Here is an 18,435-nt window from a genome sequence, read left to right as displayed (position 1 = left end):
TCTGTGATCTTCTCACAAGACATGGGAGAATAAAGCACCTGATTGTGGAGACAGATTTCAGCGTGACACTCAAACGAAGCAAGACAGAACTGAGATGAAAGATGAGACTGTCAGGGGAGAGAGAGGGAGGGAGAGCAAAAGATAAACTGTCACTGTGAAGCAGACAATCACACACAGAGACGCGGAGATGAGGCGAATACCATTAAGACGTGGAGTCTGAGCCAGAGAGAACATGCCAGTGATCCTACTGTTAGTGACTGAAATGACAGACGGGCCATCTGACAGCCTCCTGATATGCTCATGCTTTGTGTTTTTCTCATCCTGTGTCAGCTCCTCATTTCTGTGAATCTCATAGTCTTCTCCTTGGCTGCTGCTGTAGTAGAGTATCGCTCTGCTTCTAGCACTATGACATCATCGTGGGTGACAGGAACTATGACATCATCGTGGGTGACAGAAACTATGACATCAACGTGGGTGACAGGAACTAGGACATCATCGTGGGTGACAGGAACTATGTCATCATCGTGGGTGACAGGAACTATAACATCATCGTGGGTGACAGAAACTAGGACATCGTGGGTGACAGGGATCATGTTGGTTATAATGCAGGACGTGGTGGAGCTTCAGTTTTATTGGTTATTCAGCATTAGCGTAGCTTCTAATGAAATAAAATATTGTTGGATTGTTCCGGATGTGGTTTATAATTCTAAAATATTCCCAGATATGTTGTAAAAATCTGTCTCTCCCCTCCCTCCCATTCTTCTCTTTTCCAGGACTCTTGGTGGCCTCTCCTCTTTCCCCGTCTCCTCCTCCACTCTGGATCTGTCTGTTTCTCTCCCTCTCTCTCCCACCTACACCAACCCTCCCAGCGTATTCCCAGAAACATGGTTACCCATGACGACCAGCCAGGACTTCCTGCAGGTTCCAGTATCCCGTGACGACCGGAGCTATCGGACCGTCTACACCCTCTTCCACAAGACGGTGTCCGAAACCAAGTTCCGCATCCTGAAGATACTCCGTGTTCAGAACCCTTTCCTCTGGGAGAAATACAAGAGGTGAGTTATCGTACCGTTATTACACAGAAATTCACCTGGGTCCTGGTGGAGGTAAGGAGATGGTTGAGTTAGTAGCTACACACTTATTAGCAGTTAGTTTGTTATGAATGTCTGAATCAGGGCTCTTGTGTTCCTGTAGATAGATGGCTGGTGAGCCTTGGCTGCTACACTGGTCCTACTTTAGACCAGACCTGGGGGAAAGACTGTCTGGTCCTACTTTAGACCAGACCTAGGAGAAAGACTGTCTGGTCCTACTTTAGACCAGACCTAGGAGAAAGATGGATGTCTGGTCCTACTTTAGACCAGACCTAGAGGAAAGACTGTCTGGTCCTACTTTAGACCAGACCTAGAGGAAAGACTGTCTGGTCCTACTTTAGACCAGACCTGGGGGAAAGACTGTCTGGTCCTACTTTAGACCAGACCTGGGGGAAAGACTGTCTGGTCCTACTTTAGACCAGACCTGGGGGGAAGACTGTCTGGTCCTACATTAGACCAGACCTAGAGGAAAGACTGTCTGGTCCTACTTTAGACCAGACCTGGGGGAAAGACTGTCTGGTCCTACTTTAGACCACACCTGGGGGAAAGACTGTCTGGTCCTACTTTAGACCAGACCTAGAGGAAAGACTGTCTGGTCCTACTTTAGACCAGACCTGGGGGAAAGATGGATGTCTGGTCCTACTTTAGACCAGACCTGGGGGAAAGACTGATGTCTGGTCCTACTTTAGACCAGACCTGGGGGAAAGACTGTCTGGTCCTACTTTAGACCAGACCTAGAGGAAAGACTGTCTGGTCCTACTTTAGACCAGACCTAGAGGAAAGACTGTCTGGTCCTACTTTAGACCAGACCTAGAGGAAAGACTGATGTCTGGTCCTACTTTAGACCAGACCTAGGAGAAAGACTGTCTGGTCCTACTTTAGACCAGACCTAGAGGAAAGACTGTCTGGTCCCACTTTAGACCAGACCTAGAGGAAAGACTGATGTCTGGGATTACTTTAGACCAGACCTGGGGGAAAGACTGTCTGGTCCTACTTTAGACCAGACCTAGAGGAAAGACTGTCTGGTCCTACTTTAGACCAGACCTGGGGAAAAGACTGCCTTGTCCTACTTTAGACCAGACCTGGGAGAAAGATTGTCTGGTTCTACTTTAGACCAGACCTAGAGGAAAGACTGTCTGGTCCTACTTTAGACCAGACCTAGAGGAAAGACTGTCTGGTCCTACTTTAGACCAGACCTAGAGGAAAGACTGTCTGGTCCTACTTCAGACCAGACCTGGGGGAAAGACTGTCTGGTCCTACTTTAGACCAGACCTGGGGGAAAGACTGATGTCTGGTCCTACTTTAGACCAGACCTGGGGGAAAGACTGTCTGGTCCTACTTTAGACCAGACCTAGAGGAAAGACTGTCTGGTCCTACTTTAGACCAGACCTAGGGGAAAGACTGATGTCTGGTCCTACTTTAGACCAGACCTAGGGGAAAGACTGATGTCTGGTCCTACTTTAGACCAGACCTAGGGGAAAGACTGATGTCTGGTCCTACTTTAGACCAGACCTAGGGGAAAGACTGATGTCTGGTCCTACTTTAGACCAGACCTGGGAGAAAGACTGTCTGGTCCTACTTTAGACCAGACCTAGGGGAAAGACTGTCTGGTTCTACTTTAGACCAGACCTAGAGGAAAGACTGTCTGGTCCTACTTTAGACCAGACCTAGGGGAAAGACTGTCTGGTCCTACTTTAGACCAGACCTAGAGGAAAGACTGTCTGGTCCTACTTTAGACCAGACCTAGAGAAAAGACTGTCTGGTCCTACTTTAGACCAGACCTGGGAGAAAGACTGTCTGGTCCTACTTTAGACCAGACCTGGGGGAAAGACGGATGTCTGGTCCTACTTTAGACCAGACCTGGGGGAAAGACTGATGTCTGGTCCTACTTTAGACCAGACCTGGGGGAAAGACTTATATCTGGTTCTACTTTAGACCAGACCTAGAGGAAAGACTGTTTAGTCCTACTTTAGACCAGACCTAGAGGAAAGACTGTCTGGTCCTACTTTAGACCAGACCTGGGGGAAAGACGGATGTCTGGTCCTACTTTAGACCAGACCTGGGGGAAAGACGGATGTCTGGTCCTACTTTAGACCGGACCTAGAGGAAAGACTGTCTGGTCCTACTTTAGACCAGACCTAGGGGAAAGACGGATGTCTGGTCCTACTTTAGACCAGACCTGGGGGAAAGACTGTCTGGTCCTACTTTAGACCGGACCTAGAGGAAAGACTGTCTGGTCCTACTTTAGACCAGACCTAGAGGAAAGACTGTCTGGTCCTACTTTAGACCAGACCTAGAGGAAAGACTGTCTGGGCCTACTTTAGACCAGACCTAGGGGAAAGACTGTCTGGTCCTACTTTAGACCGGACCTGGGGGAAAGACGGATGTCTGGTCCTACTTTAGACCAGACCTGGGGGAAAGACGGATGTCTGGTCCTACTTTAGACCAGACCTAGAGGAAAGACTGTCTGGTCCTACTTTAGACCAGACCTAGAGGAAAGACTGTCTGGGCCTACTTTAGACCAGACCTAGGGGAAAGACTGTCTGGTCCTACTTTAGACCGGACCTGGGGGAAAGACGGATGTCTGGTCCTACTTTAGACCAGACCTGGGGGAAAGACGGATGTCTGGTCCTACTTTAGACCAGACCTAGAGGAAAGACTGTCTGGTCCTACTTTAGACCAGACCTAGAGGAAAGACTGTCTGGTCCTACTTTAGACCAGACCTAGAGGAAAGACTGTCTGGTCCTACTTTAGACCAGACCTGGGGGAAAGACTGTCTGGTCCTACTTTAGACCAGACCTAGAGGAAAGACTGTCTGGTCCTACTTTAGACCAGACCTAGAGGAAAGACTGTCTGGTCCTACTTTAGACCAGACCTAGAGGAAAGGACTGTCTGGTCCTACTTTAGACCAGACCTGGGGGAAAGACTGTCTGGTCCTACTTTAGACCAGACCTAGAGGAAAGACTGTCTGGTCCTACTTTAGACCAGACCTAGAGGAAAGACTGTCTGGTCCTACTTTAGACCAGACCTAGAGGAAAGACTGTCTGGTCCTACTTTAGACCAGACCTGGGGGAAAGACTGTCTGGTCCTACTTTAGACCAGACCTAGAGGAAAGACTGTCTGGTCTTACTTTAGACCAGACCTGGGGGAAAGACGGATGTCTGGTCCTACTTTAGACCAGACCTAGAGGAAAGACTGTCTGGTCCTACTTTAGACCAGACCTAGAGGAAAGACTGTCTGGTCCTACTTTAGACCAGACCTAGGGGAAAGACTGATGTCTCTCTGCTATGGCCCTGAATATTAATGCCCTGGAAGGGGTCTGTTCCAGGCTAAACGGCTCTGATGCCAGAATGCACCAGAATGCTTTCAATTGGGGCCAAAGAGGTCATTGGTGTTGTTGTGGTTAGTGTTGTGTTTCAATATGACTGAATGATGTGGGTGCTTTGTGCTGTACGAATGGTGAGAGCCAAGTTGTGTTTGTGTTCAGTGTGTGTGTGTGTGTGTGTGTGTGTGTGTGTGTGTGTGTGTGAACACACAGCTGGGCTCTCAAATTAGTGTAACCCACTAGTGAAGGTGAGACCGTGAGAACCGGGATTCAGAAGCACAGGAAGTGGGTCCTTGATTTTTTTTTTATACAGCCCATTGCCATAGATACGGCAGAAGGGAATAGAGCAGAGAGAGGATGAGTCAGGGGGGTGGTGCTCTGTGTGTGTGTGTGTGTATGTGTGTATGTGTATGTGTGTGTGTGTTTGTCCTACTTGGTAGAATCAGTGAATCAAATAGACTAGACTGTAGAGTTAAAGCTGTTTCACTGTATCTGGTGAAACATTCAATCACTAAAGACAACACTAATAACACACACACACACAATCACCAGACTGAAGACATCATTAATAACTACCCCTCCTCTCCCCCTGACAGGAAGAAGGAGTACATGTCTCGTCGTCTCTCGGAGATGGACAGGATGCTGAGCGAGCGTCACCTGTTCCACGGCACCTCCACTGAGGTGGTGGAGGGCATCTGCAAACACAACTTTGACCCGCGTGTCAGTGGCAAACACGCCACCATGTTCGGACAAGGCTCCTACTTCGCCCGCAAGGCCGTCTACTCCCATAACTTCTCCAAGCGCTCTCCTAAAGGGATCCACTCCATGTTCCTGGCCAAAGTCCTCACTGGCAGGTTAGTAGTCTTTATGGGGATTACTATGTCCTCACTGGCAGGTTAGTAGTCTTTATGGGGATTACTATGTCCTCACTGACAGGTTAGTAGTCTTTATGTCCTCACTGGCAGGTTAGTAGTCTTTATGGGGATTACTATGTCCTCACTGACAGGTTAGTAGTCTTTATGGGGATTACTATGTCCTCACTGGCAGGTTAGTAGTCTTTATGGGGATTACTATGTCCTCACTGGCAGGTTAGTAGTCTTTATGGGGATTACTATGTCCTCACTGACAGGTTAGTAGTCTTTATGTCCTCACTGGCAGGTTAGTAGTCTTTATGGGGATTACTATGTCCTCACTGGCAGGTTAGTAGTCTTTATGGGGATTACTATGTCCTCACTGGCAGGTTAGTAGTCTTTATGGGGATTACTATGTCCTCACTGGCAGGTTAGTAGTCTTTATGGGGATTACTATGTCCTCACTGGCAGGTTAGTAGTCTTTATGGGGATTACTATGTCCTCACTGGCAGGTTAGTAGTCTTTATGGGGATTACTATGTCCTCACTGGCAGGTTAGTAGTCTTTATGGGGATTACTATGTCCTCACTGGCAGGTTAGTAGTCTTTATGGGGATTACTATGTCCTCACTGGCAGGTTAGTAGTCTTTATGGGGATTACTATGTCCTCACTGGTAGGTTAGTAGTCTTTATGGGGATTACTATGTCCTCACTGACAGGTTAGTAGTCTTTATGGGGATTACTATGTCCTCACTGGCAGGTTAGTAGTCTTTATGGGGATTACTATGTCCTCACTGACAGGTTAGTAGTCTTTATGGGGATTACTATGTCCTCACTGACAGGTTAGTAGTCTTTATGGGGATTACTATGTCCTCACTGGCAGGTTAGTAGTCTTTATGGGGATTACTATGTCCTCACTGGCAGGTTAGTAGTCTTATGGGGATTACTATGTCCTCACTGGCAGGTTAGTAGTCTTTATGGGGATTACTATGTCCTCACTGGCAGGTTAGTAGTCTTTATGGGGATTACTATGTCCTCACTGGCAGGTTAGTAGCCTTTATGGGGATTACTATGTCCTCACTGGCAGGTTAGTAGTCTTTATGGGGATTACTATGTCCTCACTGGCAGGTTAGTAGTCTTTATGGGGATTACTATGTCCTCACTGGCAGGTTAGTAGTCTTTATGGGGATTACTATGTCCTCACTGGTAGGTTAGTAGTCTTTATGGGGATTACTATGTCCTCACTGGTAGGTTAGTAGTCTTTATGGGGATTACTATGTCCTCACTGACAGGTTAGTAGTCTTTATGGGGATTACTATGATTTATAGCATCACACAGCACAGAAACACAGCACAGAAACACATCACACAGCACAGAAACACATCACAGAAACACATCACACAGCACAGAAACACATCACACAGCACATCACACAGCACAGAAACGCATCACACAGCACAGAAACACATCACACAGCACAGAAACGCATCACACAGCACAGAAACACATCACACAGCACAGAAACGCATCACACAGCACAGAAACGCATCACACAGCACAGAAACACATCACACAGCACAGAAACGCATCACACAGCAATGTGGTTGAAGAAAACACTTCCTGACTTCAGTCGACCACCCCTGGTGAGTCCTCCGTGATAGTTCCATGTGGTGAGCACTAGCAGAACTTGACGTTGTTCCTCTCTCCTCTGTGTCTCCAGGTTTACAGTGGGGAACCCCTCTATGCGGCGGCCGCCCCCACTCAGCCCCCGCGACCCCTCCAGTGACCTGTACGACTCGTGTGTAGACAACTGGGTGGACCCCCAGATCTATGTTATCTTTAACGACGACCAGAGCTACCCCTACTTTATCATCCAGTACGAAGAGGTTCCCAGTACCGTGGCTATCTGACACGAGAGCAGACCGAACCAAACCCAGTACTGTGGCTGAGAACAGACCAGACCGAACCAAACCCAGTACTGTGGCTGAGAACAGACCAGACCGAACCAAACCCAGTACTGTGGCTGAGAACAGACCAGACCGAAACAAACCCAGTACTGTGGCTGAGAACAGACCAGACAGAACCAAACCCAATCCTGTGGCTGAGAACAGACCAGACCGAAACAAACCCAGTACTGTGGCTGAGAACAGACCAGACAGAACCAAACCCAGTACTGTGGCTGAGAACAGACCAGACAGAACCAAACCAGAGCTACCTCATACTGCATCATCAGTATGAATAGTTAACCAGTACTGTCAACATCTGAGACCTATTGGTTCCTCCCTACACCATTTTGGGTCTGAACAGTTTAATTCGGACACAATGCTGTGAGAATAGACATTAGCGTCTGCCATTTTGGGTCTGAACAGTGGACAGTTTAATTTGGACCCAATGCTGTGTGAATGAATAATTGCCTTGGCGTCTGCCATTTTGGATCCCCATCGGGACTGAACAGTGGACAGAGTCACTGAGACTCAGTGCTGGAGTGACCACATAACATTTCTGTTTAAAACATGACCCCCATCTCTCTCTAAGACCTCTTTCTCTCAGAGGGCAGACATATTTGGTGAGATAAGCTGTACGTACGTTCTTCTTGTTTATATTTGAACTGTGTGCCTTTTGTTCATAAAAATGTTTATTTATGTTAGTTAATGTAACATTGAGTAAATAAATAATCTAAAAGAGAAAATCATAGCGCTGTCCAGGCTGATTTTATTGCCAAGTTTTATATTTCATTGGCAGTTGAGTACACTCTTTCTACAGCCTCAGCAAACACTGGTCCTGTTTTATGGACCGACTGTAAGTATCCTTATTGCAGCCAAGACAGAAAGATAAACGCAGTCAGAGACTAAAGTAGCGCTGACGCGGTCAGCTACCCCATCAAGATTCTGAGCCTGTCTGGCAGGGTTGGTCCAACAAAGCCAGAGCCCCCTGATGGGAGAGCATAATATACAAGGAATTTCTCCAAGCTGCTAATGAGAACCTTGACGACCTTGTACCTAGCCGGTGGGGATTCTGGTGGGGTGCCCTCAACCCAACCAGGCAGTGACAGTGCTGGCAACACTAGCTGCAGAAATCCATGGTGAGGAGGTCACACTCTGACAATCAGAGAGGGGCCAAATTATTGTGGCCCTGGTGGCACAAAATCATCAAAGGTTTGACTGCACAGAGATGCTTGGGAAAATGGTCACAACAGCATGTGTGTGTTTCAGGGTAGGGGGGTGTATCTGAGAACCATCAGCTAGAACTTGACATTGGTTAATCAAATCTTCCATTCTTGGTCAGTGTTGCATGGCCTTCTCAAACAGCTACAACTGTATATGTATTCACACATGAAGTCTTCTCATGAGTTGGGCTCAGGGATGGAACAAATGTTGAACGTCTGAGCTTGTGGTTGTTTGTGGTGGGAGAGGAGTCGTGTGTGTAACGGTGTGTGTGTGTGTGTGTGCGTGTGTGTGTATATATATCCCACATCTGTTGCCATGGAGTAATTCAAGGGTTTTTCTTTATTTGTACTATTTTCTACATTGTAGAATAATTGTGAAGACATCAACATTATTAAATAACACATATGGAATCATGTAGTAACAAAAAGAGGGTTAAACAAATCAAAATATATTTTAGATTTGAGATTCTTCAGAGTAGCCACCCTTTGCCTTGATGACAGCTTTGCACACTCTTGAACAAATAAAGAAAAACCTTGGAAGGAGTAGGTGTGTCCAAACTTTTGACTGGTCCTGTATATTTGTTTTTTTTAAATAACTGTATACAGTCCAATCGACGTGAATGCGTTGGAAATGATTTTGGCAGTTAATCTGCTTCTGTTCTGGGGTGGCATTCTGTGATCTGTTTAAAGGATGGGACCCATTTATTTTATTTCACCTTTATTTAACCAGGTAGGCCAGTTGAGAACAAGTTCTCATTTACAACTGCGACCTGGCCAAGATAAAGCAAAGCAGTGCGACACAAACAACACAGAGTTACACATGGAATAAACAAAACATACAGTCAATAACACAATTGGAAAATCTATGTACAGTGTGTACAAATGTAGTAAGATCTACCAATCTATCAAATGCCATAGGATACAGGGGTGTTCTGCCAGTCACTGGGACGTATTTACCTGGCTAAAAGAGAAGGAATATAATATCTATTGGTTACATTGGTTTTTGACTAAGTTGTGTGGAGAAAGGACGGTGAGGGTAGATGGCAAGGTAGATGGATTCTTTTAAATATGTTATTGTCACAATTGTGTGTAGAGAAGGACCAAGGCTCTGAGTTCCACATTTTATTATAGTGAAACTTTACAACCCACAACCCACAACGCACAACGCACAACACACAACGCACAACGCACAACGCCGACAGCGGTGCTACATGCACTGACTCAAAATAAGATCCCACAAACAACATGTGGGAAAAGGCTGCCTAAATATGATCCCCAGTCAGAGACAACGAGATACAGCTGCCTCTGATTGGGAACCATATCAGGCCAACATAGAAATACAAAACTAGAGTACCCACCCTAGTCACACCCCGACCTAACCAAAATAGAGAATAAAAAGATCTAAGGTCAGGGCGTGACAGTTATTGGACCACAAACTGATTTAGCTCATTAATCTATAAGGTCCAAATAATTATGATCCATGCTTCTTTGAAAAAAAAATATTTCTATATATATATGTATAATTGATCAAACCTACAAGCAATACAAGACTCTATTATTATGGTGAGAGATTATAATATGGTTTTAAATACCCCTATGGACCGTAAAGGAAGATCACAAATATCATGGATATATTGGAACTAGTGCATTTTATGGAGGCTTATATATCCTGACCTAGTGAGATATACATGGAGGCTTAAATACCCCTGACCTAGTGAGATATACATGGAGGAGGCTTAAATACCCCTGATCCAGTGAGATAGACATGGAGGAGGCTTAAATACCCCTGACCTAGTGAGATATACATGGAGGCTTAAATACCCCTGACCTAGTGAGATATACATGGAGGAGGCTTAAATACCCCTGATCCAGTGAGATAGACATGGAGGAGGCTTAAATACCCCTGACCTAGTGAGATATACATGGATGAGACTTAAATACCCCTGACCTAGTGAGATAGACATGGAGGAGACTTAAATACCCTGACCTAGTGAGATAGACATGGAGGCTTAAATACCCTGACCTAGTGAGATATACATGGAGGAGGATTAACTACCCGACCTAGTGAGATAGACATGGCGGAGGCTCAATCAAGCTAGTCGTCTTGACTACTTTCTCATGTCATTCAAATCAAATCAAATTTTATTAGTCACATGCGCTGAATACAACAGGTGAAATGCTTACTTACGAGCCCCTAACCAACAATGCAGTTTAAAAATATACGGATAAGAAATAAAAGTAACAATTAATTAAAGAGCAGCAGTAAAATAACAATCTCGCTGGCACAAAAAGTTTAAAAAGTGTTGCTTGGAGACAGAATGCAGTCTGAGATATACAGTGCATTCAGAAAATGTTGCTAGGAGACAGAATGCGGTCGGAGATATACAGTGCATTCAGAAAGTGTTGCTAGGAGACAGAATGATGTCTGAGATATACAGTGCATTCAGAAAGTGTTGCTAGGGGACAGAATGCGGTCGGAGATATACAGTGCATTCAGAAAGTGTTGCTAGGAGACAGAATGATGTCTGAGATATACAGTGCATTCAGAAAGTGTTGCTAGGGGACAGAATGATGTCTGAGATATACAGTGCATTCAGAAAGTGTTGCTAGGAGACAGAATGATGTCTGAGATATACAGTGCATTCAGAAAGTATTGCTAGGGGACAGAATGATGTCTGAGATATACAGTGCATTCAGAAAGTGTTGCTAGGGGACAAAATGATGTCTGAGATATACAGTGCATTCAGAAAGTGTTGCTAGGGGACAGAATGATGTCTGAGATATACAGTGCATTCAGAAAGTGTTGCTAGGGGACAGAATGATGTCTGAGATATACAGTGCATTCAGAAAGTGTTGCTAGGGGACAGAATGCAGTCTGAGATATACAGTGCATTCAGAAAGTGTTGCTAGGGGACAGAATGATGTCTGAGATATACAGTGCATTCAGAAAGTGTTGCTAGGAGACAGAATGATGTCTGAGGTATACAGTGCATTCAGAAAGTGTTGCTAGGAGACAGAATGATGTCTGAGATATACAGTGCATTCAGAAAGTGTTGCTAGGAGACAGAATGATGTCTGAGATATACAGTGCATTCAGAAAGTGTTGCTAGGAGACAGAATGATGTCTGAGATATACAGTGCATTCAGAAAGTGTTGCTAGGAGACAGAATGATGTCTGAGATATACAGTGCATTCAGAAAGTGTTGCTAGGGGACAGAATGATGTCTGAGATATACAGTGCATTCAGAAAGTGTTGCTAGGGGACAGAATGATGTCTGAGATATACAGTGCATTCAGAAAGTGTTGCTAGGGGACAGAATGCAGTCTGAGATATACAGTGCATTCAGAAAGTGTTGCTAGGGGACAGAATGATGTCTGAGATATACAGTGCATTCAGAAAGTGTTGCTAGGAGACAGAATGATGTCTGAGATATACAGTGCATTCAGAAAGTGTTGCTAGGAGACAGAATGATGTCTGAGATATACAGTGCATTCAGAAAGTGTTGCTAGGAGACAGAATGATGTCTGAGATATACAGTGCATTCAGAAAGTGTTGCTAGGAGACAGAATGATGTCTGAGACATACAGTGCATTCAGAAAGTGTTGCTAGGAGACAGAATGATGTCTGAGATATACAGTGCATTCAGAAAGTGTTGCTAGGAGACAGAATGATGTCTGAGATATACAGTGCATTCAGAAAGTGTTCGGACCCCTTCCCTGTTCCCACATGTTGTTACGTTACAGCCTTATTCTAAAATGTATTAAATAAATGTTTCCCCCTCATTAATGTACACACAATACCCCATAATGACAAAGCGAAAACAGGTTTTTAGAATTTTTTGCAAATGTATAGAAAACAAACAGAAACCTTAATAACATATAAGTATTCAGACCCTTTGCTATGAGAGTCAAAATTGAGCTCAGGTGCATCCTGTTTCCATTGATCATCCTTGAGATGTTTCTACAACTTCATTGGAGTCCACCTATGGTAAATTCAAATTGTTTGGACATGTTTTGAAAAGGCACACACCTGTCTATATAAGGTCCCACAGTTGACAGTGCATGTCAGAGCAAAAATCAAACCATGAAGTCGAAGGAATTATCCGTAGAGACAGGACTGTGTCGAGGCACAGATCTGGGGAAGGGTACCAAAACATGTCTGCTGCATTGAAGGTCCCCAAGAACACAGTGGCCTCCATCATTCTTAAATGGAAGAAGTTTGGAACCACCAAGACTCTTCCTAGAGCTGGCTGCCTGGCCAAACTGAGCAATCGGAGGAGAAGGGCCTTGGTCAGGGAGGTGACCAAGAACCCAATGGTCACTCTGACAGAGCTCCAGAGTTTCTGTGTGGAAATGGGAGAACCTTCCAGGAGGAGAACCATCTCTGCAGCACTCCACCAATTTGGCCTTTATGGTAGAGTGACCAGATGGAAGCCACTCCTCAGTAAAAGGCACATGACAGCCCACTTAGAGTTTACCAAAAGGCCCCTAAAGGACACTCAGACCATGAGAAACAAGATTCTCTGGTCTGATGAAACCAAGATTGAACTCTTTGGCCTGAATGCCTAGCTTCACGTCTGGAGGAAACCTGGCACCATTCATCACCTGGCCAATACCATCCCTACGGGGAAGCATTGTGGTGGCAGCATCATGCTATGGGGATGTTTTTCAGCGGCAGGGACTTGGAGACTAGTCAGGATCGAGGGAAAGATGAACAGAGCAAAGTACAGAGAGATCCTTGATGAAAATCTGCTCCAGAGCGGTCAGGATGATGCAGACAATTACATTGATGGAAGCCACAATCTATCTGCAATATTAAAGCTGATCTTCCCCCTAAATTAAAAAAATTAAGAGTATATTGGTATTTGATATTAGTGATAATGCCAGAGAAGCAAGTATTTGGAGGATATATTTCATCGGTGGCCAGTAAAACGTGCCAATATATCCTCCAAACACAGGATTTGAGGGCATTATCACTTTTATTACCAACATATTCAAATAATGATTGACAGATTTTCACTAGAAACTTTATTTTGATTAATTTATTCATACTATTTCGTCCTTCCACTAGATAAAGTCCAGACACAAATCTAGGGTTTCTTCCCAAGCCGGCCGGCTGGTCGTTCATTCTATCGTTTCGGTTGCCAGAGATGCGACCCAGTCGTGTTCTATATCTATGTACCCAGTCGTTCGTTCTAAATGTTCCGTTGCCATGCTGTCTGGCAACATTCTTATCCTTCACTTGCTAGCTAGCCAACTAAGGCTAACACAGTCATGTCAAACAGTGCAGCCAGAATAACAGCAAAGTAGCTGTTTAGTGACATTTATTTGGATACATACATAACAATTTAAATTTGCTCTCTCATCAGGACACTGTTCAGAGGAGCTAGCCAACTACACAGCTAACGCAATCACTTGAAAATGAAGCTGGAAAGATGGTATACTAGGTGTATTTTGTTTCATTTTACTTTCTTTTTTGACATGTTAATCCTCAATTGGACAGTAGAGACAGAATTTCAATATTGAAACGATGTTGCAAAGGTCAGAGAGACGGACAGGAAGGTTTATACAAATCTCTGCTGTTGAAAAGGTCAGAGAGACGGACAGGAAAGTCTATACAAATATCTGCTGTTGAAAGCAAATCCTAGTCTAAAAAAAACGGAAGATAATGTTAAAAATAAAAAAATATCATTTTTTACAGTGGAAATCAGGTTTATAAATTGCCTGGCTGGGTCAGGTTTATAAATTGCCTGGCTGGGTTGATGAGACAGTGGATTGCTCAGTGAGATGGAACAGTAAATAGCATTTCAACATCATAGCCTTGTGGAATAGACACTGGCTGGAAAGCGATTTTAACCAATCAGCATCCAGGATAAGACCCACCCGTTGTATAAAATAATAGAATGATGCGTGATATTTGATACATTATAGCAGAAAACCCTGGTCATGGTTTCATGTGTCTGTCTGATCACCCTGTTCTCATTTGAAGCATGTGGAGGCAAACAACAAGTAAATAATTTCCCTACCCATCCCGTCCAATCCTTACACCCAACACAAACCCTCTCTTCTCTCACTTCCCTGTCCCCTCTCTCTTTCCTTCCTCTTTCACCTTTCTCCCCCATTCCCCAGAGTGCCTGAGCTCTGAGGTTAATGGAGTCCAAAACTCCAGAGAGAGGCCTGGCAGAGTAAGCAGCCTTCCCCAGCCTGGAGGCAGCGTGCTGGGGTAATAACAGCAGGCCTCTTCCCTTCTCCTGGATCCCCTCCAACCAAGCTCCTTGGCCAACCTTCCCTCTGCTTGATTTATTTATGAAGTTTATTTGAACAATGTACAACAAAAACATAAGTCTCAGAAATTAGAAGTGACGTGTTGCACCAGATTTATCTAACAACTCATTTATATCTGCAGTCCCTCTTTATTTATCTTACTTTCTCTTGTTGTTTACATAAAGGTCTATTTTTCACATTATGTCTTTGTTTTCTTTACTGGCATTGTTCTGCTATAGCATTCCCTGTCTCTTATTCACTCTCCTGTATCATCTCTCTCCCTCCCTCTGCGTCTCTCTCTGTCTCTGTCTCTCTGTCTCTCTCTCTCCCTCCCTCTGTCTCTCTCCTCTGTCTTTCTCTCTCTGTCGCTCTCTCTCTCTCTCTCTCTCCCCTCCCTCTCTCTGTCACTCTCTCCGTCTCTCTGTGTCTCTCTCTCCGTCTCTCTGTGTCTCTCTCCTCTGTCTCTCTGTGTCTCTCTCCTCTGTCTGTCTCTCTCTCTCTCTCTCTGTCGCTCTCTCTCTCTCTCTCTCTCCCTCCCTCTCTCTGTCACTCTCTCCGTCTCTCTGTGTCTCTCTCCGTCTCTCTGTGTCTCTCTCCTCTGTCTCTCTGTGTCTCTCTCCTCTGTCTCTCTGTGTCTCTCTCCTCTGTCTCTCTGTGTCTCTCTCCTCTGTCTCTGTGTCTCTCTCCTCTGTCTCTATCTTTCTCCCTCCCTCTTGTCTCTCTCGCTCTCTCTCTCCCTCCCTTTCCGTCTCTCTCTCTCTTTCCTTCTCTCTCTTTCTCTGTCTCTCCGTCTCAGGTCAATGTGTATTGTAAGTCTGTCATGCTAAGCTCTGCTCTTCAGGCTGGAAAGGGGGAGGAGAAAGAGAAAGAAACTAAGGGAGGAGTTATTTTCTCTCCCTCTTCGTGCCTCTGTAAGCTGCGTGCCTGTCTGCTCTCCTCGTGTGCATGCAAGAATGTGCAGGTTGCCTTCTTTTCATTTCACCCCTCCTCCTCCTCTCCTTTTCTCTCCTCCCCCTCTTTCTCTGCTCAATCCCTTTTTTCTGTCCTTTCTTCTACCTTCCGATTCTCCTCCCCCTCTCTCCTCCTTCTTGTAACTTCCTATTCTTCCTCCCCTGCTTACTTTCCTTTTCTGAAATTCTCCCCGCCCTTCTCTCTATTCCTCTCTCTCTTCCCCCCTCCCTCTCTCTGCTGTGGAAGTCATGCGGCGGGCACAGGCAGGCTGGGTTTGTTTGCCTGACTGCCCTCCAGGAATGATAGCTGGGACACATAAACACTCCTTTATAAGCCCACAGGCTGCTGGAGCGACTGCAGAGAGGATGAGAAGGAGGCTGAGGAGGAGGAGGAGGGAGAGGAGAAGATAAAATGAGAGGAGCAATGAGGAGAAATCAAGAGGCGGATTATGACAACGGAGGCTAAAGGATCGAGGCCTGCTGAAGTGTGATACTGTACTAAACGTTGATGACTTATTGATCCATACAGACTTGTTTAAAACTCGCTGGATCGTGGATCGTTTAAGAAGCCTCTCTCTCTCTCTCTCTCTCTCTCTCTCTCTCTCTCTCTCTCTCTCTCTCTCTACACTGCAGGCTACACTAGAGATATTAACTCACACACTGGTTTGCAGACAGTTATGTGAGACTGCTGTACAGCTCAGGGTTCAGTAGGGGCTCAGCTAACGTCACACACACTAATTCGATTCAGTGAATAATTCAATGTTTCGTTGTTGCTCCAATGAATGGCATACTTCACCGCTTCTCTCTGTCTCACAAACACGCATAATTTCATACTACTTGTGTACACACATACAACCATATACAGAATACAGTGCCTTGCAAAAGTATTCATCCCCCTTGGCGTTCTTCCTATTTTATTGCATTACAACCTGTAATTTACATTTATTTTTTATTTGGATTTCATGTAATGGACATATACAAAATAGTCCAAATGGGTGAAGTGAAATGAAAATAATAAGTGTTGCGTGTATATGTATTCACCCCCTTTGCTATGAAGCCCCTAAACAATATCTGGTGCAACCAATTACCTTCAGATGTCACATAATTAGTTAAATAAAGTCCACCTGTGTGCAATCTAAGTGTCACATGATCTCAGTATATGTACACCTGTTCTGAAAGGCCCCAGAGTCTGCAACACCCCTAAGCAAGGCGCACCACCAAGTAAGCGGCACTATGAAGGCCAAGGAGCTCTCCAAACAGGTCAGGGACAAAGTTATGGAGAAGTACAGATCAGAGTTGGGTTATAAAAAAGATCAGAAACTTTGAACATCCCACGGAGCACCGTTAAATCCATTATAATTTTTTTTGGAAGTATATGGCAGCACAACAAACCTGCCAAGAGAGGTCCGCCCAACAAAACTCACAGACCAGGCAAGGAGGGCATTAATCAGAGAGGCAACAAAGAGATCAAAGATAACCCTGAAGGAGCTGCAAAGCTCCACAGCGAAGATTGGAGTATCTGTCCATAGGACCACTTTAAGCCGTACACTCCACAGAGCTAGATTTACGGAAGACTGGCCAGAAAAAAAGCCATTGCTTAAAGAAAAAAATAAGCAAACATGTTTGGTGTTTGCCAAAAGGCATGTGGTTGACTCCCCAAACATATGGAAGAAGGTACTCTGGTCAGATGAGACTAAAATGTAGGTTTTTGGCCATCAAGGAAAACGCTATGTCTGGTGCAAGCCCAACACCTCTCATCACCCCGAGAACACCATCCCCACAGTGAAGCATGGTGATTGCAGCATCATGCTGTGGGGATGTTTTTCATCAGCAGGGACTGGGGAACTGGAAACTGAAACCTGGGAAAAATTTTAACATTTAAATGTCTTGGAATGGCCTAGTCAAAGCACAGACCTCAATCCAATTGAGAATCTGTGGTATGACTTAAAGATTGCTGTACACCAGCAGAACCCATCCAACTTGAAGGAGCTGGAACAGTTTTGCCTTGAAGAATGGGCAACAATCCAAGTGGCTAGATGTGCCAAGCTTATAGAGATATACCCCAAGAGACTTGCAGCTGTAATTCCTGCAAAAAGTGACTCTACAAAGTGTTTTTTTTAGGGTGGAGGGGGTTCTTTCTTTTTTCTTACTTCTCGTTTGTTTCACAATAACAAATATTTTGCATCTTCAAAGTGGTCGGTCTGTTGTGTAAATCAAATGATACAAACCCCTCAAAAATATATTTTAATTCCATGTTGTAAGGCAACAAAATAGGAAAAATGCCAAGGGGGGTGAATACTTTCGCAAGCCACTATAAAGGATACTTAATGCACACACACACACACACACACACACACACCTGGACTGATTGAAGTTTGCCTACAGCTCATTAAAACTCACAGCCTCAATTATTCAGTAGGTCTGAACAGGTTTTTTCTGGAGGGAAAGAGGAAGGATGGAGAGATGGAGGGATTGAGAGAGGGATGGAGGCGAAGGTGGAGGGATTGAGATAGAGGGATGGAGGTGAAGGTAGAGGGATGGAGGTGAAGGTAGAGGGATTGAGGTGAAGGGATGAAGGTAGAGGGATGGAGGTGAAGGGATTGATGTAAAGAGATGAAGGTGAAAGTGGAGGGATGGCGGTAAAGGGATGAAGGTAGAGGGATGGAGGTGAAGGTAGAAGGATGGAGGTGAAGGGATGAAGGTGGAGGGATGGAGGTGAAGGTGGAGGGATGAAGGTAGCGGGATGGAGGTGAAGATGGAGGGATGGAGGTGAAGGGATGAAGGTAGAGG

The 18,435-nt window shown here is 45.0% G+C and overlaps 1 protein-coding gene across 1 annotated transcript in view; it reads left to right on the top strand.

Moving 5' to 3' along the window:
- Positions 1–7,957, top strand: part of tiparp (TCDD-inducible poly(ADP-ribose) polymerase) — a gene marked incomplete in the record, with an annotated part of 12,991 nt that extends 5,034 nt beyond the window's left edge. The window contains 3 exon segments of the mRNA XM_029773789.1: positions 774–1,055; positions 5,013–5,270; positions 6,986–7,957. Of these exon segments, the coding sequence (XP_029629649.1) occupies positions 774–1,055; positions 5,013–5,270; positions 6,986–7,175 (730 nt within the window).
- Between the last annotated feature and the right edge of the window lie 10,478 nt (positions 7,958–18,435).

The sequence above is a fragment of the Salmo trutta genome, chromosome 13, assembly GCF_901001165.1.
Source record: "Salmo trutta chromosome 13, fSalTru1.1, whole genome shotgun sequence".
Classification (NCBI taxonomy): Eukaryota; Metazoa; Chordata; class Actinopteri; order Salmoniformes; family Salmonidae; genus Salmo; species Salmo trutta.
This window is presented reverse-complemented; position numbering and strand designations above follow the sequence as displayed.